General features: G+C 36.1%; 1 protein-coding gene across 19 annotated transcripts in view; it reads left to right on the top strand.

Moving 5' to 3' along the window:
* Window positions 1-22,199, top strand: part of ABI2 (abl interactor 2) — a 69,613-nt gene that overhangs the window by 10,727 nt on the left and 36,687 nt on the right. For all 19 annotated transcript variants that reach the window (XM_062640662.1, XM_062640673.1, XM_062640657.1 and 16 more), the window contains exon 2: window positions 18,178-18,345. In XM_062640662.1, coding sequence (XP_062496646.1) covers window positions 18,178-18,345 — 168 coding nt within the window. The remainder of the gene's footprint in view (window positions 1-18,177; window positions 18,346-22,199) is intronic.

Genomic DNA, 22,199 nt, shown 5'->3' with positions numbered 1-22,199 from the left:
TTACAGTAATTTTCACTATTTATAAATATATCTAAAAGGAGAAGTTGCCAACCTCTTATTCCCCACACTGCTAACAGCAAAATAAGAGGCTGAGATGGATGATGGATGTCAGAGAGATTAAAAAATGCCTGAAACCTCGAAAAAGGGGCTGTTGTTTTTGGCAGAGAAATAATAAATTTTAAGAATATGCAAATGGTGTTGTGAAGAATATGAGCTGTGTACACTGGTTTTCCACTTTTCTTGAGTAAAGTACAGGGGTACTAAGTTTAGTTTGATAGGTAATGTTACTTAATCTGTGGAATTATTGTTATGAGATAGCGTTTATGATTTTATGGCATTCTAAAAAAGGCTAGATATTTTAAATAAATAATGAAAATATATGCAGTTTTAATTTCTCTTTCATGTGTTTTTCCCCTGCGTGTTTATTCTGAACTTGTTCATGATTGCATTTTATGCCCATTAAATGAAATGTTTTATATTGTCCACTGTAATCCATTTCACTGGGCTATTGGGGATACTGCTTCTGTTTAATACCATATTTTTGGTATCCTGAATACCATATATCCTGTATCCTTTGAAATGATCATTGCACAGATTGGTGTTGGTTTGGCATTCCAAGGAGAGGGAATTAATGTGTCAATTAGCTCATGTTAGTTAAGCAAGATCTATATAAATTCATGGGAAAGATTGAAGATTTTTATATGGTGGAGTGTATATGTGAAATAGTGAAATTAGTTGGTTTTTCCCACCATGGCTAATAACTAGAGAACTGGGAGTGAATGGAGTTGTAGAGACGCATAAAACTGTGACATTACATTTATTTGTTACTTTGATAAACCAGCGTGAAGTGTTTTCTGATATACTTCTCAGTTTTCTCATTTTATTCAGGTGCTGGTGATCTTGGAAATCATCTTCAAAGATTTAGGCTTGTTTGTGTTTGTGCCCTTAGGGAAATGATGCCCATGGAGTAATTCCCTTTTAGAAGGGGCAGAAAGATTGAGCATGCAAAAGCTCTGAGGAGCAGACTCTGAATGACAGAGTGGTGTGTAGTCAGCCTAAACTAGTGAGGATGTTGTTTTTGCAGCCTTTTTTTTTTTTTTTTTTTGGTCAGGTTCTCAGTTCATTGTCGTGTTTTAAAGTACTATAAAGAGAAGGGGATTTTGTCTTTGCTTATTTTCTGACACTGAAAAAAAAACAAACATTTTTCTTGTGCTCCACCTTCCATGAACTTTTCTTACCTTTTTATAGTTGTAACTTGTGTTAAGGATCCAGAGAAGAATGAAATTTCTTTACCCCTGCTGAAGGTTCAAAGTATTGTATTTTACTAAATCTAGCTTCTTTTTTAAGCAGCATGCTCAATGTCTTTACAGTCAGTGTATAATCTCAAATACGATTTTTTGCGTGACATGGTATCTTAAATTTCCTTAAGTATGTTTTTCATTTTTATTTCTTTTCAGTTTTAAATAAATTATACCCCCCCCCCCCCCGTTAAAACCAAGCAGTATTTTCTTCCATTTTCTGTGATACCCTTGAGGCTGCGTAATGATACTGGCAGCAGCTGGAGTTTCTCTGGATCTGTCTTTTTCCATAAGCAGTGTGATGTGTTCTATCGTTTGAGAAAGAGAGCTGCTCTGGAGATGATGCACAAGCTTTAGGTCTGAAGTTTGCTTTGGCGATCTGCTGCAGTTACTATACAGGTATGATTTCAGTTCTCCTTCTGATAAATGGGACCAAAATGCACTTTTTTTGTTTTTGAGGGAGAGAAATGATAGTCTTCCTGTGGTATTTTTTTCTTTTTTTTTAACTGATTTGACCTCAGTTTTCAGGCCTCTTGACATTACTCTGTGGTAAATGCGATTGAACCCAGGGCAGCTCTGAAAGGCTGAAATTTTCAAAAAGGATTTGTTGTTTAGGTTCTGTCGGAGGGGTTAAGATGTGGAGATTGAAATGTGAGGATTATTGGTGTGGGTGGGTTTTTTGGGTGTATTTTTTTCTTTCCATTTAATATGTATTGTGTTAGTTTGTCCAGCTGTTTTTTTTTGTTTGTTTGCTTGTTTTTTGGGGTTTGTTGTGGGTTTTTTTTGTTTTTTTTTCTGAGCGAAGTTTCTTTTCATTACATGCCTTTGCACAAAGTAAATCACAATTTGAGCAGGCAACTGCTTCTACCTAATTCTTTTGGTTTTAAGTAACACAGCTCTTATGTGATATTGTTCATCTCTAGATTTCATACTTTACCAGTCAGGGTAAGTACTGTTTTTACTTACAAAGAGAGTGGAAGGAGCCTTTTTCCAAGGACTTTTTTGGTCTGGATTTCATAGGCACTTAAGGCTGTGTTTGAACCCAGTCCTTCAAGAATTGTTTGCATGTTTTTCTTCTGCTGAATGCAATGTGGACACAGGGTGGTATTTCCTGTTTTTTAGGGACAAGCTGTTGAGTAAGTTGACTGGAAGATGGTGAGTTTTGCAAAAAAGCCACTTGCCTGTGTCTAGGGAGGTGGAGCATTAGAGATTATATAGTTGGTGGGGTGTTCTGCAAAAGTAAAGGAGAGAATTTCTTGTCTAAAAAGCTGCTTGAAAATTCCTGCTTTTTCCATGCCTCTCTGTATTTTATATTGTGAAACTCTCCAGGATAATTTTATATATTGCCATACCTAGGCAGGTAGAGGTGATATTACATGTTCTGTGAAATGAAAAAGTCATTTGTGCAGCACTTTAATTCATTAAGGTATAGGGAAAAGTTTTTGTTTGTTCCCCCCCCCCCGATGGTAGTGAACTTGCCGACTATACAATTGTAACAGTCTGTTAGGACAACCTGAAAACAAGCAAATTCATGTAAAAAAAAAAAAAAAAAAAGAAGGAAGAATGTGAGGCAAGAGAACCTTTTGTGACATAGAAAAGGCATTCAGCATTTGAAGTGTTCTTATTTTGTTGTTGCATTTCCTAACATTTCTATTCTTGTGACAAGGAAGAGCTCAGGATTGTCAGAACATCATTTCAGTTGAGTGAATAAGTGAAGTTTAAGAGTTTCATTCTGTGTCATGATTATGGTGAATGTAAACACAAAGGTAGGTGTTCTTGTATCCTGTAATGCAGCACGAAACTGCTGGGAGAGGAATTGTATGTTCTTTCTCAAGTTTGCGGAGTCACTTTCTATTTTTATCCTATAAGCTTTCATTTCTGTAACTTCAGTTTAACACTGTTAGGCTATCTAAGCATAATGACATAAGTAGTCACCACATTAGTGCTTACAGGTATGCTTGAAGTTACAGGTATGCTTGAAGTTGCAGGCATGCTGTTGGTGCATTTTGAGTAGGCTGGCTTCAAGACTGCATGTAATGCTTGCATCCTTCGTGTTGTATTTACAGCTGAGAGCTCTTGTCATTGTGAGACTTGCCAGAATGTGTAAAACTATCCAGTATTGCTGCTGTAGTTGGATATAATGAAGTTTGTCCTATATGGGGAACAGTGTAATAATTCTCAACTGTGGGATTAAAGTTATTCTTTTACTGAAATATTCAGAATTTAAATTGTATGAAAGGAAGGGGTTTCCCTGTTTGAGGCAACAATAGGCTGTATATGACTTTTCTTTGAAAATTGTGTGTAAAAATAGACTTTAAAGACTATTGCATCTAAAAGTCCATTAGTAGGAATTTTGTTAGGTGAGGATAATAATGGATTGATTTACTTCATGGAAGTTCTGAGATTAAGTTTCATTGGACTACTCAGAATGTGGCTGTTGTAGGGAAAAAATAGCAGTACATTTTTAGCTTCTGCCAAGATGTCTGTGACAGATGGTGTCTTTTCTGTCCAATATGAATTCTTAACCACTCTATAAATATTGATTGGAGGAAAAAAAATGGTGTTCCATAGCTTTACAAAAATGTGTCCTGATTGATAACAGGAGTGACTAAGGGATATTTATACAGGTCTTGGGCTGCACAGCACCAGTACATGCAGAAATCTGAACGAATCTGAAGGAGCCTTATGGAAGTCTGGCTCAAATTAGTCAAACAGAAAACAAAAACATGTGCCTGTTTGGGGGAAATAATGTTAAAATAGTCCCTGTAAGTGCTTTGGTGGTAAAAAATGTTTTTTAGTGAAAGCTAAGGTCTTGGACATGATTAATGTATGCTCAAAGATGAGCAGCTGCTAATTTTTTGGGCATTGCAGATGCTCTATAATACTTTTAGAGTATTCATTCATCTGTCTTTTTTTCTGAAGGACCCTTTCAGCTTTTGTGATAGCTTTTTCTTCTTAAAACTTCTTGTGCCTTTGTATGTGCTACTTATCTTACATTTCATAATTGCTGTCAAGTTTGCAGAACTCTCTCTTCTGTTGGATGCCAAGTAATTTGATTGTCTGATTATTTGCAAGGTATGCTGATAGAACTGTGTCCTTGGCTGCTGCCTCTTCTTAGAGGTCCTGCACAGAGGTTTGCTGCTGCGTGTTGACTGGGATATTGCTAAAGTTGTGTTTTTCAGAGTCTTAGCATGTAATTTTGTGTGGTGTTCACATAAGTTATAGTTAAGTGCTGTCTTCAACTGATACTTAAATGTTGGAACAAAGGAACTTAAGCTTTTAGAAATAGAAACTCTTGTCTGGTATTGCTGTCATGGGGTTAGTCATATTCATTTAAATCTATTAACCTCTTGTGCTCTTGATTCAAAGAAGATATTTGATAAATAATGCACTTTCTTTGGGCACATGAGTAAAACCAACTATGTAGAATTCACACAGCTTCTGCCGAGGTGTCCAGTTCCATTATTCTGGCAATCAGGTAATGCCATTGCTTTGCTTTAAGACAGCAGTTGTAAACATTCACTGTATGAAATCCCTGGTGCCATTCTGAAGGAATTTTCAGAAAAATACAGGTTCTTCAGGCTTATTCTGACTTGGATGTTCAGCTTTGTAGCTAAGCAAGATGCCCCTTGCCTCTGGTAGATCACGTGTTTCAAATTCCAGCTTCTCTTTAACAAGCTGAAAGCTCTCCCTGTTGCTAGAGAGAAATTCTGAAATGGCTCTGTGACCTGCAACACAGTCATAGTGTTTTCCAGTCTGGCAATGTAAAAATTACTGTATGTGGAGGAAATCTTTACCCGATTTTGCTATATTTATCCAGCATATTGTTTTTTATACTTCAGTATGGTATTTGTTAATTGTTAAGTAATTGACTAAGTAGTATTGTATGGAGATAAGTGCATTACAGTTGCAGTGTAGTTGATATGAGACATATGAGACATAACATGCACATCCGTTTATGGATGTAAAATGTCCATATATTACTTTAAAAAAAATTGAGTTACTGCTTGCATGGAAAAGTCTCTGGGCAAGAAGCACTGCAATTAGTGTGAAAATAGGTCGTGCTTAGGAAAATGTGTGTGTAAAATACAGACCTCGCTGGAAATAGTTACAGAAAACTTGATGCTGTGGTGTTAAGTTATATACTGCAGGTTGAATATAGCAACTTTGCTTGCTGTTCTTGAACTACATAGCAATTGACAGAAGGTTTACTTCTAATTTTGAAGTAAATGGACCAAAACTGCTGGTTAACTGGGGAAAAGAGAATAACTACTAATTAAGGTTTTGGTTTTTTTGTTTGGGTTTTTTGGTTTTTTTTTTTTTGTTTTTCCCCTGCTTATTTTTTGAGTTTCTTAAATCATAGCAGCAAAGCAAAGTTTGAGTTTAGTTAATGAAAAGCCTCCTGCAACCTTCTGGTTTTTATGTATTGACAACTCTGTTACAAACATAAACAAAATGGATGAACTTCTGAAACCCCTTTATTTCTAGCAGTCTACCTGTGTGAATTAGGCTGGGACTCCTTTCTTGGAGACATGACTTTTGTATTTGTAAAACCTTCACTAGTTACTCAAGGAGTGCAGAACAGATCTAGAGGTGGGCTAATAGTCTCTGCATAAGAGGCTAGAATCTCATTCTCACTTTGACAGTATTGGGTTTTGTCCAGCGCTATGGTAACAGGAGCAAAACTTCGTAAAAAACATTCTTTTCCAGAAAAGTGATCAGATACAGCTTTCATGGCACAGAGGGAAAAAAACTATTGAATAAGAAGGCATTGGTTTTGTTTAGCAATTTTCAGTGAACTTCTCCTGAATTTGTTTCACTTATATTTGTTGATCATGGTAGTTTTAATTTGTTTTCATCCTTGGTTCAGTTATGGCAGTGTATTATTGAGTGTTACCACCCCCACCTTCAGTAGATGGGTAGTATGACAAGGGTCAGCTTTCAGCAGGCTGAACGTGGTTATGGAGAAAAAAAAATCAAACTGTTGTCTACTTGCTTCTGCTCTCTTTCTGTCAAGCTCTTCAGTGAAGGTGAGGAAAAAGGCCTGTAAGATGTGTGGACTGTTGTGACTTTTCAGAGTCAGAACAGGAATATATTTATGTCTGGTCATCTAATGGGGTGCAAATGTCCATTACTCTGGTCTGTGTGATGATATAGCATTGGAGAAACTGGAGACTTTGGCCTTCAGGTGGTTCTGCAGTAAGTAAGGAAGGGTGCTATGTTTGTTTAAAAGGGGAAAAAAAAGTAAAGCTGGAGAGACTGGGAAACCTTTCATGGAGAAATGGAGGGACACCTCTTCCGATTTCTTTAGTTCTGTGCTTTAGAGCCATCAACTGTCACTGCAGCTCTCAGGCTCTGCTAATTTAACCATGAATCTCTAGGTTTTGGAGTTCTAATGTGCTTCCAGTGGTTCTTTTGCCTCATGAAGGAATGTTTTATGTTGTGATTGTTGCATGAAAGTTTCTTATTTTGAGCTCTAATTTTTTGTATGAAATAAAAGGTATTTGTGTTATTGTTCTGTTAGATTGTGGGCATATATCTGAAGACAGTTCATTCCTTTCATTATGTTCAAATTGACAGCAGCTTTAAAGAGTGCCAGCTAAGAATAATTTCAGATGTAGTTAACTGATCACTAAATGGATTTGGGTAATCCAAGTGTGTCTGTTTCCTAGAAATAGAAAAGTGATAACACAAATTCCTGCCCCCATTTAGTTTTAGTTTAAGCCCTCTCCTCTACCTGTTGATTATTTTTGAGATGGCATACTCCTGTTACCTGGAGTAGCTCTGCCTCTTTGTCTTTTTTGTTTGTTTGTTTTTTAGCCATAGTTATTAAAGATAGCTAGTTTAAAATATAACTTCTAGAATGATAAAAATTTGGGGAGTGCTCATGTGAGGAAGGAGAGGCAGTGGATGGCAATTAAAAGATTTGTGTTAGTTGGCTTGACACTGTGGGAACAATTTTAAAGAAGCAGGATTATATTTGCTGGGACAGACAGCAAAGGCTGTCCATCAGCTTGTGTTCCTTGGGTACCTTACTTTTCCTGCCTAGTGAAAATGGGACTCTTAACACAGCTCAATGACTGCCTGATATAGCTGTGGTAGCTGAGGTGGGTTTCATTTCCACATTTGCCTGCCTTTCTTTTGGGAGCTATTGGCTGAATAGGGTGTATATCTTCCCCTTATATGCTGTAATTACACTCTGGCAATTACAAGCTGTCCTGCCATCTGACTGATTACATTAGTACATTAGGCTCTAAACCATGATGGTTGATGGCATGGCTGCGTGTCCTACTTAGCTTTTCTTGCTATAAAATTGTAATGTCTGGCAATGGACACTTGGAAGCAGAACCTGCTTCTACTGCCACAGATAACTCTGCTTGTGATTCTAAATTAAAGTCATTAATTGGCCTCATTCATTGCTATGTAATGAATTGAGAATTTATAGTTGAATGAAGAAACTGGCAAAGTTGGGAAATAACTCAGATGTTACATAAACCCCTGTGACTGGATAATGTTTTGTGAAGCTGAAATAGACATCCTTTTCTTAGAAATGGTGGACCTGGTCAGGTTTCTTGAGTGTGTGAAAACCTGTTTATCTGATATTGCCAAGGAGAATACAATTTGGTACAAATAACTTTCTTTTTTGAACAGCAGAGTGATTGCTCTATGATTGTAATTTGTTCTAACTTCTGAAGGCCACTTTGCATCTGAAAAGTTAACTTCTGCAGCGGCTATGGTGACTTGTTTTATTTTGATCAAGTAGCTATAAAAAATTTGATTTCGACTGAATTAATCCATTATTTTTATTTGTACAATCAGTGAAAACTGCACACTGAAGCATCCTTGGTGAATGAAGAATTTTGGAACAGCAAGTACATGAGATAGTAGAGTTAAGCCTGAAAAACTTTGCTGTTTCTAAGGTTCTTCTGGTGCATTTGTGTTGGCTTAGTCACTTATGGCTACAAATATGTTGATTTTGTATTGGTATTAAAGCCAAAATTTGCCTTGTATTTGTAACTCTAATAATAATCATGTTGTCAGATGAACTAGAAAATGATCCACTTCTCTCAGCTGTGTTATTGTCAAAGAGCTAACAGAGGAAGGTGAAGCCTTCATTGATTAACAGAACAAGCAGAGTCTTAAATGTGCACGGGGAATACATTTTTGTCACTGCTGCTTATTTCTCATGCAAGAGCTACAACTGATGCTGTAAAGCAGTGATGAATATCTATTGATATAACTACATGTTAACTACATTTTAGTTATAATCACATTTGGATTCTGTCATGCTGTTCAGCTCCTTGTGATCTGTCATTTTAAACTATTTACTTTGTGTGTTGAACAAACTTTATAACCTTGTCTAGGAGGCTTGTATGGATTTAGCATGGGCTGGTTTGTTGTTTTTTTTTTTTTTTTTTCATAAACAGGACTTTAGCTGTCCTTTGGAAGAATAGGAACTTGCCAGTTTTGGCGAGAGTAGGACATTTGTATGTGTGCACTGGTCAGCTGTGCTTGTGAATGTATGGAAAACAACATTAAGTTTGATCCTAGTGATGGTTAAGTGAAACAGATGACAGATTTGTTGCAGTGATGCTGGCAGGATGAAAACAGTGTTGCAAGTGATTAGATGTCAGGGAAAGCTGTACTTGTCCGCAGTTATCACTTGTTGTTATCTTTTGGGTGCAGTAGTTATTTCTGTCATAAATTTCAAACCAGTGAGTTAGTTTTGCCCTCACTGACAGCCTCGAATGCAGTATGTATTTTTAAAAGTTGCTTTTCCATTTAGGAGATTAGACTTTGTGTACATTTCTTTGGGAGGTAGCTGTCCTAGCTGTTAATCAAACCCACAGTTTGAGGATCAGCACCGAAAATACCAAATGAATCAACTGCAGTGAAAAGACTTCAATGTAATGAATGACCTGATACTGTCTGTAGAGAATTATTGATACTGAGTTTCAGCTGGCTTAGAAATTGGGAAGTCACACTTATGATCCAGAAATTCTAGTGACATTTAGTACATCATTATAATGTTTTAGTAATCTGAAAACCAGAACAACCTGATATCAAAGACTACGAAAGTATGAGTGCTAAGAGGATATTACACAGCTAGCATGTGTGTTATCAGTTTGCAGGTAAAATAAGCAAATTATTATCATAATTTAATTATGAAATGGAAATAGCCTTATTTATACTTTATATCAATGGAATATGATGAATGCAGTTAACCTTGCATTTGGAAATGGATTTTTCTTTTATAGATACCACATTTATTGCTTGGTCCTTGAATGTTGTTTGAATTATAAAATCTAATGATAGTTTTGTTGCATTCTTTATTCTGAAATTGGTATCTTCTGTAATGATTGTTTTTAACCTAGATGCCATAATGCCTTATACAGCTTTGATGATTGCTATGCTTAGATTACTGTTGGATCTCAGCTCAAAAGATTGTGTGTTTGATTAGATTTAGAATATGCAGAATTCACAGTACTATGACAGTCATCCTAATCCCATTTCTTTCGAGTTGTATTTAGAATTTACTCCAGTAACTTCCCATTTAAAGGTGTTTAAATTTTAAAAGCACTTTGTGTGAACATCAAATTAAATTCCTTCATTTACAAATTGAGTAGAGACTTTAGAAGCAATTGTGAAGAAATGTACTTTTCAGTTTGACAAATATTTATAAGGTGGGATAGTTTAGGTGCCTGACTGTAACCTCTGTGCCTGGATGGTCCACCTAGAACTCAAGTTTCATTATAGTGCTGATTCTTGCATTGTGTATTGTTATTTCTGGGTGTAGTTCACTAATAAGAAAGGAAGCATGTCACTGGGAGACTAGCATGCTCCATTCTTCACAAATGGAGCGGAGAGTTGTCAAGCAGGTTACTTTAATTATAGTTAGCTGTCCAGATATGGTGGTGTTAAAATTACTATTAAATAAAAATATTCTATCTCCAAAGTCCAGAGGTACCATTTCTACTAAATTGTATCCCAGATTACCAGTCCCATTAATCTTGATGCTTCCTCTGTTATGTAGTTTCAGTGTGTCTTGCTTCTTATGTATTCTTTTGAATTTAGAATAATAGAAACTTGTCATGGAACTTATCAGTGGGTTTATGGAAGGGCATGTGTTAAGTGGTTCCTATTCATATCTGAGATGTTGTTTGCTTATGTTTCTTTGCAGTTGATTAATTCATGCTTATGATGTAGAGTAGATGCAAATGGGCAAGATGACTACCAGCTCTCCTTAATTTTAAAATAAATGTGCATACATTTGAGTAAAGTCACAAAGCAATCATGCTAGCCCTCTTCCTAAAATAATAATAGCAATAATTATAAGAATAACCAATTATACAGAGAAAAGTGTTCACATGTAGGGATGAATAATTTGGAGATTATAGTATTACAACTGACAAAATCCAAAAATATCTGCCCCAACCTCCAAATATGTTGGAGCTGTGGTTATAACAAAGAGCAAGTAGAATGGGTTTTCCCCTGTGTTCATTGTACTGGGAGAACACATGGATCCTGCACATCCAAAGGGATTTTTTTTCAGGTTTTCTGGTAGTTCTGTGGTGTTTTTTTTCCAGGAGTTCTGGGAGATCTCATTTCCTTCTGTTCTGACAAGTCAGTGATTATTTCTGCTTTTCGTGCTTGTCTCACCTGTGTGTTACAGACTAACTACTTAGGAATTGCATGGCACATGGTTTTTCATGGTGGGAATGAGCAGTTCTGGTAGTGAGGAAAGGGATAAGGGATATTCTTGAGCAAGTAACTATTTAATGAGATGGTTTGTTAAAACAGAAATCTATTGTATTTTTCATTACCAGTTATGTAACTTTTTGGCATGATTTTGGCATAATTATTGAATTAATGATGCTCAGTTCTCTTCTCAATCATTTTTAGTAGCTTATGAAAGGACCTCAGAAAGCACTTGGATAGGCTAAGCAAATACCATCTGTGCAGTTGAATAAATGTGTGTAAAATATTTAATTATGTATGAGGCTTTCAGTAACTTCAAGGAATTCAGCAACAATTAAAATGGAAAAGATGATATAAAGTTTGATCTTCTGTTTTTCACAGGAAAACCGAAGTATGCTTTGTCAGCATCATAGTTGAGCACATTTTGTACTGAATAACACAGGCTTGTTGATCTCTGTGGCATCCAGCTTTTGTTCTTGAGGCTTCTTGAAGCTGATGCAGAGTCAAAAGAAGCATGAGGGGTTTTGCTTGCTGGTCTTAAGACAAATGCTTGTTTGGATTTATATTAACAGTAATCAAAGCAATTTATCTGTTCCATTCTCAAAATTTCACTGTTACTTTTTTGTCTCATGTAATATGAGCTTGTTTCAGTAAACGGTACTGTTTAGAACAATAGCAGGAGATGATGTATATGTTGAGGAAGTGATTATTAAATTGTGGGCACACCTTTCAGTGTAGTTAATAACTCAGCTTCTACTTAGACACCTAAATGCATTGTACACTGGAGAGTTGATTTGAGTATGAATTGAGATTTTTCCGTTCGGAACTGTCTTTGTCTAAGAGATTTTTATGAATGAAAATTTGGTGGTAAATTCTTTTTCTTTCCCTTTCAATTCAACAGTAAGTATTAATCTTGGAAGATTTTTTTTTTCCATATTGATATTAAAGGCAGCAATTTGTGTTAATCTTCTGTAATAAACCCCGCAATTTCTTTATCAACTTATAGGTCCAGGCTTTTTGGCGCATCTGGTAAGACTTTGTTGTGTAAATTTTGTTACCCCAACTGAAAACTTTGAATTTGGAAACTGATGATGACTAGTGGTTAATTTTATTTATTTATTTATTTGTTAGAACTGGAGCAGGAAAGAGACCTTGGTACAGTAACCAACTAAACTGCCAGAAGCTTATAGCACTTCCTCTCATGCTTCATTTTCAGATCTCTCAATTAGCTCTTTCCAATTCATAAGAACTGTATTTTTCTTCAACATGTTGCTGTCTTTTAAGTCTTTCCTTTTCTTTTAATTTGATAGCATTTGTAGCATTTGGTACCATTTCTGCTTTCATCTGGTTGGGTTGATATTCTGTAAATCTTACTGTAGTGCTCATGTTGCCTCCATCATTTGTTTCATTGTAGAATTTCTTTCTGCATTAATAGCTGTCATTTTGTACAAAATTGTTCAAGTTCTTAACAGTGGCATAATAGACTTCATCGCTGTATTCTTTCTGATCTCACTTTGGGGTGGAAGAATCTATTAAAATCTCATTCCTTCCTAACCCTGCTTTTTGTGCTCCATATGCATGTAGGTTTCCTCTTACCATTCATACAGCAGAATTATTCTGGCATTTTGCATATTTTACTGCATGTTTCCTTTTCTCATCTGCCCCACCCTCTCCATTCAGTATTTTTTTTTCTTCTTTATAATTTGTTTTTATATTCCTTGTGCAAATACAAAAGTTTGTATTTCCCTAGGCAGGAGAAAACACATTGAGAGGTTTAAGTCCTAAAGTAAAAGGATATCTTACAGTCATCAATCCAGGCGATTTCTTATTCAAATCTGATAATCTAATTGTGCTATGTAAACGTAACTTTCAGAGTGGCTATGAAAAATGATGCCTAGATTCTACATCCTCACATGAAAAGTAGTCATCTTTGCACTTACTGCAGGTTGAATTCCCTATCCTTTCTAATGCTAGCAGTGTTCGCCTGAAAATATTTTTCATTTTTGCATTAGATTTCATAACCCACATTTGTATCATAATTTCTGAGCTGTGTTAGACTTCATGTCCGTCTTTGTTTGGACTAGCATGTGGAAGTAGAAACTTCATCATTCTCGAGTGTCTGAAAGCAAGCCCATACTATTGCATGGTGTATGTAACTGTCGTGGTTTAAGCCCAGTCGGCAACTCAGACATGCAGCCACTCACTCACTTCCCCTTCCCCCTTTCTCCCTTCTGCTCCCGAAGGGATGGGGAGCAGAATCGAAATAATGTAACTCCCACGGTTTGAGATAAGAACAGTCCGGTAATTAAGGTATAACACTAACCGCTACTGCTACCACCAATAATAATGATGATAAGGGAAGACAATACAACTGCTCACCACCTGCCGACCGATGCCCAGCCTGACCTGAGCAGTGATCTAACCCTTCCGGGTAACTGCCCCCGGTTTATATACTGGGCATGACGTGCTGTGGTATGGAATTACCCCTTTGGCTAGTTTGGGTCAGGTGTCCTGTCTCTGCTTCCTCCTGGCTTCCCCTCCTCCCTGGCAGAGCATGAGACTCAGAAAGTCCTTGGTCGGAGTAAACATTACTGAGCAGCAAATAAAAACATCAGTGTTATCAGTACTGTTCCCAGGCTGAAAGTAAAAAACACAGCACTGCACCAGCTACTAAGAAAGAGAAAAATGACTGCTACTGCTGAATCCAGGACAGTAATACATGCCTTTTCTTGCTGAATATGAAGTCTGTGCATTCATAGCTGACTTGAATGACTTTCATCTTTTCCTGCTATCTAAAAGCCCCAGCTTTGTACAGAGTAGTCACTGTAGTCTATGTTGTAGCTTTTGGACTGGATCCATCATGTGCAATATTTCCATCTAGTCTATAGTTTTGTTTTCTGGAGGAGGAAAACCAACTGTTTTAGTAGTGGGTGCTTTCTACAGATGGAAAATATTCTGCAGGGGACAGCTGGGCAGAGCAATGGCTGCAGCTGTGTCTGGATGCATCTAGGGGTGCCACTTCCCGCTGCTGCAAAGATAGCCTGACATCATCCTTACCCTGTATGTGGCTGGTAGGAGCATCAGATGAGCTCTCTGTGGTGAATTAAAACGGTGCTCTTACTGCTGAAAGAGGAGAAAAGGATGTTGCTTTGTGACTCAGTGTAGACCACCTGCTGTGTGCATTGTATGGAGAAAAACGATAAACAGAATAGATATTAGGTTGCTGCATGTAAATTGGATGACGTGGGCATGGAAAACATCAATAATCCAAACATCTTGTCTTTTTAAGGCTGTGAAGATGATCCAGCTGCAATGCTCAAGTATGTTCTTAACACTGTTTGAAAAGTTGAAGTGGGAAGTTTTAAGACATGGAGACGTAGCAACTTTCTTAACACAGTTAATGGAAAAATATTAAGGGAAACAAATGAGGCAGTGTGGACAGGTCTTGGGAGGTTAAGAGGGAAGGTAGTGGAGGGCTGGCAAAATTGCAGCGATGTCTACTTTGTAGACATTGTTCCTTTAGGAAGCAGATCAACCCTGGATGGTTCTGTTTATTTTTGATAGTGTGCTTTCTTGTGTGTTTTGTGGCTATGCAGTGGTTTGGAGGAGGAAGAACTCATAATTTGGTTTATGGATCAGATAACCTTCATTTGGAACTCACCTCCTGGTCTAGTTCACTACAGCAAAGAGTATGTTGTTTGTGTTGGGGATCAGTACTTCCTCAGGTACTGCTGGTTAAATTAGAACCTGCGTCTCCATAATATCATGATTAGTAGTGGAATGGATGTGTTAAGACTAGGAATGAGTCTGTGTTGGCAGTGTTGCAGAAGACTTACTTGTCAGACAACAGCTTTGATTTCTTAATTTAATATCCATGAAAAAAGAAGTACAGATCAAGCTGATTCAACAGTTGGAAGCACTGCTTCCCTAAGAGTGATGTGTGTATAGGTGTTACAATGTCAATTTGTTTTTTCATAGGCACACAAATTTTTTTGTGCATGAGTGCTAGATTAAAGGTACTTGAAACCTTTAAAATGGAGAGATATTCAGTGGTCTGTTTCTTGGCATTTCATTTAGGTCAGGGCACTGAAAAAACACCTGCTACCATTCTTGACTGCAGTCTTTCTGAGAACTGGGGGGCTTAAAGGATTCTGGTGAATATCCTTAAATGTTTACAGTAATGCATCTTCATTTTGTTATGAGCATAGCAAGATACATTTCTCTTGTTTTCAATATTCTACATAGAAACAGTATTCCATAGGTTACTGAAACTACTGTAGAAATGCTATTGGTTTGATTAGGGCCAAATTAGTTTTTTTGATCTTTCACTAGAGATTTTAGGTAGGTGTGGATATTGAAATAACTTTTTGCCTGCCTTAAAATCAGGTATGACTGGTACTTTTGTGTTCTGAAAATCTGAGTATCAGATCTTAGTCTGATGAGGGTTATTGTTTGAATTGAATTTACTGATAACTTGAAATCATTGTTATTTTAGAAATCCCTTTAGTTACATAGTTACTAGTTATTACATACTTGGTTATTAGTGTACCATTGGTTATCTAAATCTGTTTTTAGGTTTGAGCATGGCAGCAGTTGTAAGCAACATAATTTGATGTCCATTGGGACTGTACATGAGAAACTTGTTGTATAGGAGCATATGGTAAGGTACCACCTCTGGAAATCTACGTTCTCAATTAGAAGTACGATTTCTTGCAAAACACAACTTACCATTTCAAGTTAAATTTATTATTTCATCTCCACAGGGTAACTTCAGATTTGCTGTAAGTATTCCAAGCTGCTTTTCCAAATTGTTTTGTGAGACCCAAGTTTTTATTGCTTGAAAATTTTTAGGGTGAATTTAGTTGTTTTAAAATGCTGTCATTAATTTGTTGTTGTGAAATGGCTTGACAACAGTAGTTCAGATATCTTCAATTTGAAAATTCAACACATTCTGCATCTTTCAGTACACAGAGAGAAAGTTCAGACTTTAATTATGTTGCGCCAAGCATGAGTTTACTTCAGAGAATTTTGGGCTCCATATAAAGGCATGCAGAGCAAATGATAGTTGTTCAGGTTATCAGCCAAATACACAAACTAGACCTCTCAATCAAGAGGGGTTTTGTGCTAATAACACTTCCAAATGTCTTTATATTATTGTTGTTTTATGAGATTTTTTAATGTGTTTGAGGATCGAGAAGCCAATTCCTTGTTGGTTTGAACTGGTGTGAATGGGGTGACTTGAATTTAGCTATTAGTTTACATCAAAGGACGAGCTCTGAACACATAGTCCTATTTGTATTTCTTTAAGCAGTAGGATCATAGCAGAGGCTCATAATTTCTAAAATGGTAAATTGTTTTCCTTTTGTTCTCAAACACTTTGGACTACTAATGAAAAAATACTGTTTGCTGGCTATTCTGGATATACAGTGTGTTAATGTAAATCAGTTTCTGCTTCTATAAATAGACTTTGTCAGCTGCTGCAGAGGAAAACTGACAAGCTTCTGTTCATTTTTATTATTGCCATTCAGAAATTGTTTGAATAGCTGTGAAACTGTCCAGTAGTGTGTATGCCTGCTGCAGTGATATTTGCAGACTGAGCTGGGGCTATGAGTAGGGACAGGGAAAGAATGAATGCATTTATAAATGCATTTAGAAGTGTGAGAGTAGAGGCAACAGCTTTGTATTCCTTCATTTGGGAGTCCTTAGGCCGAGTTTGAAGCTCTTTATGTAAAGACATGCCATTCAGCTGGCTAAAAGTCATGAGTTGTTAAATGGGGTCTGGGGATAGTATTTATCTAACTTCTTTACTGCTGGATATAAGGTAGCCTTTACAAGCATGGTCTGTTGGGGATTATCATACTCTGCCCTGAGAAGCAGTCTCTTAAAATTTTTGTTTCCTTCTGCTGCTGGGTCTGGTTTTGTCTGCGGTATGGGAAGGAAACAGCCAGGCAGGAATGCTTCCCATCTACAGCATTCCTTCCCTCCCGCACAATCGTGGGAGCTCTCGTATGGCTGAACAGCAGCTGCTGTCTTCCTTTCTCGAAGCAGACTAGGAAGTGGTACTAGTATGGCCTGTAAGAAGAAGGAATCCGAACAGGCCAACCAGATTACCAGTGTTGTTTGTGGGCACAGGAGAGGTTGCCAGGAAAGAAAAAGTATTGAATATCATATTTATTGAATAGCATTTAATTGTCCAGTGTCTGTGTTTACATGTGTGGTTGTTAGTTGTTTTTTGGGTGACTTCCACCCCCATCCTTGAAGAGTCTTACTACAGGGTCTTGGGAAATAGCCACCTAAAAGTGAAATTTCATGTATTCCAAAGCTTTGGAAATGTAAAAGTTTCTTAGCATCTTAATCATATGTTGTATCCATGCTGTAATTTGTATTCTTTGTACTGAATTAGATCTTAGTGATGTGAACTTCTACTCAAGGGAGAAGCACAGAACCCTGACAACTCTTAATGTATTATCTGTAATGTTGTTTGAAATGTATTTGTGTTTTTAAACTTCTGCTGGGTGTCTTCTGGCTTGATAACTTTAATATTTTTAGGTGCTCTGCTACTAGAAAAATGAATCGTATTAATTCTTTATAGAAGAAAATACAATGTGAAGAAGCACATCTTTAAAAAGAAAACAGACTTGTTCTCCTTGAAAACTGTTCCTCTCAAATTTTATTCACCTACCATTTTAAGGGAGTAATTGTAGTTCATTCACTGTGAGCAACCATTTGTGGCGATAATGAAGTCTAAATAATTGGAAAAGATGAGGAATATGGTATTTGGCAGATCCGTAGAGGCTGTTACGAGATCTAATTGAAGTACAAAGTTTAGAAGAACTAAGCAGTTCTAAAAAATACAGAGCTTAAAAGAACTAAATTATAGGTATCTCTGAACGCTTTTAAAGTTTATTGCTAAAATACAGTATAAAATTGCACTTTGATGAAAAGATGAGTGTATTGTATCACACTATATTTGAGCTTGTATAAAATACAGAAACTCTTAATACAAATATCTTAATACAAAGTATCTTTTGTGGCATGAATGGAAAGGAGGAAAAATTGTAACTTTGATGTAGAATTAGTTTGACTTGTATAAGTCTTTGTTCTTTTAAAGACAGAGAAAAGGGATTCATTCAAAAAATCTTTGTGTGAGAGACTTTAAACCTTTTATTTCTGCTTTTAGTCAGCAGATAAGCAGCGAGCCCTGGAAGAAACCAAAGCCTACACAACCCAGTCTTTAGCAAGCGTAGCCTACCTGATCAACACTTTGGCCAACAATGTTCTCCAGATGCTGGATATCCAGGCATCCCAACTTCGACGCATGGAATCTTCAATCAACCATATTTCACAAGTGAGACTTTTTTCCTGATTCCGCTTCTTTGTTATTGAAATTACATAGCAAGTAAAACTCACCTGACATTTTGTGAATGAGGAAGATAATCACATTTAAAACAGAAGGATGCATTTTTTATTATATTAATTCTGGGAATGGGTCTCATTATGTGATTATATATATGTGTTAGTGTGAAAATTTTACATAGGATAAGAGGTTAAGTATATTCTTGGCCAACGTATTGTTTGGAGGGGGGCCATTCTGCATAAGTGAAAAGCGCATTAAAATAGCTAATGTGAAAAATAAGAATATTATGTTAAGGGATTGATTAAGCTTTCCAGCTCCTGTTTGGTGACTTACTGTACTTGGTATTTATTGGCTACAGGCACTTACAATTGAAAGGAATATGAATGCGGTGGTGAAAAACAATACTTGTCATCTTTTAACTTTTCCTGTTTCTGTAGTACTGGCATCTAATGACAAAAACATAGATGACAAAAGCAGTTTGCTCCTGGCTTTTCTAAATAAAATGTACTTTGCAATGACATGAACAGAAGGCAAAACTAATGTTTCAAATTTGTGTATGGTTGCAGAACTCATGCCTTTGTTGGCTGTTTCAGGGCAATATAAATTGATGGATTAAAAGAGAAATTAAGAGCAAATGATCCAGTAGTTTCTGTTTTTCTGTTACTGGAGAGTTGGTTGGCATCCTTACTGAATGTTTTGTATCTTATTTGGCCAACACATTTTAGCTGCTAGAGTTTCTTGATCTCTATGTGATAATGTCATCAATTAAGAATATTGTGGTATTTGGAAAGGCATTTGAAAGTAGTAGCTGTGTAAGGTAGGAAATAAAGAAATTGAGCTGATATATTAATTTGCTGGTGCCTAAAGGTTTGCCAAACTAGTAGAGGTTTGAATCAGCAAAAGAAGTGAATAATTTTATGCTGGGCTGTAGTAGTACCCTGTTAGATTGCCTCAGTTATCTCATGCAGTTTCATCCTTAAAAAGTAAGCTGAGAAGTTTGATTTCTTCTGCTACATGCTTCTTTTTAATCCATAGACAAGTCAATTAGTTTTTTCTTTTTCCTCAGAAAATGTCACAAATTACTCTCTGTGTGTATATGTATATGTGCTATATATATATGCTGTGTATGTGTGCATATAACTCTGTGTGTGTATATATGCTATATGTGTATGTGTTTCTTGAGAGAATAGTGACAGCTGACAAGTATTTCAGCTCTTTGAGAGCGTGATGCAAAAGACAGTACATGAGTAAAAATATTCGGTATTGTCTGGATTTCGCATTTTATAGATGTGGAAAGTTCATTTTGTCACACAGAGTCTGTAAAATAGCTTTGCAAAAAAGTCACAGCACTTTAGTTTTATTCTGAGAAGCTGAGATTTATGCAGCTTGAGATGCTGGTTAGATTGTCTTTTGCATTTATATAAATGGCTAGTTAGTTAAAATTGAGAACTGCATTACAATCACCCAACATCTAATGAAGATGTATCTGCCAAAATTCATAGGCTGTAGTTGCATAACAACAAAAAAAGTAGTAGGTGTTTTGTTTTGTTTTTTTGTTGTGGTTTTGGTTTTTTTTTTAATTAATATCACTGTAAAATTGAAAATTAGGTTAGTTTTGATTTGGGTTTGTGTGTTGTTTTTTTTTTTTTGGGGGGGGGTGTCTACATTATCCATATATAGGATGCTCCCCAAATCTTCAAAGAAGAAATTGTATCAGAGGAGCAGACAGTATTGAACTTTGGATATTACAATACATAGAGTGTGTTGATCAAAGAAGCTTTGTTAAGTTGAATTTAATATGTTCAGAAATGGCTTCATCCCATGATACCGATGTTGTATTAGCTGTCTTTAATTTCTTTTAATTTATTTTGTCATAGTTTCTATGTAATAAATAATACATTTTCAGGAAATTTAGTTATACTTCTTCTGGAACAAGCTTAACCTGTGCAAGACTTCCTTGGTCGTTTTTATGTTGGGTGTAAAGTTTACTGGGCTGTTTCTAGTACCACTTAAAATGTCTCATGATAGAATACCTCAATGCCAAATTATGATTTCAGTCTGTCTGACTTGAAATGGTGTCAGTAATGTAGAACAGAAAACAGGTTGCTAATTCCCATCTGCTCGCAGTGTGTTACTGCATTAATGCTTTGGGCAGTAGCTGTTGATGCTTAAGTTTAGAAAACACTAATACAAATTGTGGTATCTGGACATGTAATCCTGCTTTTAATTTGATTTTCAATTCCATATATTCTCCAAAGAAGGGAGCAAAATAATTTGGCTCTTAGTAAGAAAACTTTTTTTAAAATGCTTATTTTGTTCAAGAGTAGCTCAAACTGGAAGAGATGTGATTAACTTGATAAGATAAATTATTCTAGCTCTCTGTTCATTGATAGAATGCCAATTTATGTCACTTTCTATGTTTCCTTCTGAATACCAACTTAATCAAAGAACTGAAAAGGAAGCTGATACTCATTTGTGGTTTTTCAGATCATATATAGGTCCTGAATAAGGAAATTGTTACTATTGAATCTATTTTTATGCAAGTGGTTAAATCCTATTGGTTTAAATTCTAAGATTACTTTTATTTGGTCTGAAAGCTAATGAATCTATTCTCATTTGCCTTTTTGAACCTTGTCCAGAACTAGATCATATGCAGTGTTTCATATTTGTCTGAAAATTTAAATCCTAAATACAGATAATCTACGTAAATATTTGTATTTACTAAAAAACCCCTGTGTTACAGTTTTCAAGTTAGCAGACACTGAAAAGTTCATAACATCCAAATTCTTTAAATTAATCTGGCAGATTTTCAGGTTTTAATATTTGTATGATGAGAAGTAGTTTTCTCAGGTTTAGTTATAGAATACTCTGTAGTTAGCAAGGTAATCTTTAAAACTGTTCTCTGCTGCTAATTATGTAAACAAGCATGCTATCACAAAGATGAATGACAGCAATGAGTTATCTCCAGTGGCACTGCAGAATCTGACTCCCATGACATTGGGTGTGGGAACAGGTATTGAATAGAGCAGAGACTTAACCTGCTCTATAGTCAGCACGTGCTACTTAGCTGAACTGTAGCAACATGTGTGAGCTGGTTGGTCTCTGAAGGGAAGGTAGCTTGGACCTTCCATTGGTAAGTCAGTAACGCCTTGTAACCATTTTCAATTCTTAGTCCTGCAAGTTACAAGAACAGCCAAACTCTTAAAAAAATGGTAATGTAAGTCTCATTTTCCACAGTATGCATTACCTGTTTATGGAGCAAGTAGGTTTTCAGCATTTTTGTATCATTATACCCTCTTTCTTTGAGTATAAATTGCATACAACTTTAGGCAATTAAAGTAACATTTCTGATTGTCAAAATCAGACACTCTTTTTCAAGTAATAATCCAGTTTTCAAGGTAATTTGCAATTAATTTAAATTCTATCAGATCAAATTTAAAAAAAAAAATTAAAGCTCAGCCACACTATATTTAAACAAAATTTCCTTTGAAGATTTTTTTTTTAATTGAATTTTAAGAGCTCAAACTGTCAATATATTGATACATTTACAATAGATTGTTTTGAGAAGAAGAAGAGATCAAGGCTTCTGGAGACTTTTATTTCTGAAATTTCACTACAATTTAGACTTTCAAGGTGCTGTGATGGTTTGGGGCAACTAAGCCCCTGACAGCTGCTTGCTCACTCCCCACCCCCCCAGCATGTTGTGGAGAGAGAATCAGAAGAGTAAAAGTGAAAAAACTTATGGGTTGAGGTAAAGGGAGTTTAATAATTAAAATATAGTAACAATGATGATTAAAATTTTTCATTAAAAGGAAAATCACAAAGAGACCTGTAAAACCTGAGAA

This window comes from Pezoporus occidentalis, unplaced genomic scaffold, assembly GCF_034315485.1.
Source record: "Pezoporus occidentalis ecotype Australia unplaced genomic scaffold, CSIRO_AGI_Poc_V1 ctg66, whole genome shotgun sequence".
Taxonomy (NCBI): Eukaryota; Metazoa; Chordata; class Aves; order Psittaciformes; family Psittacidae; genus Pezoporus; species Pezoporus occidentalis.
The sequence above is the reverse complement of the archived record's forward strand: the minus strand, read 5'-3'. Positions and strand labels throughout refer to the sequence as shown.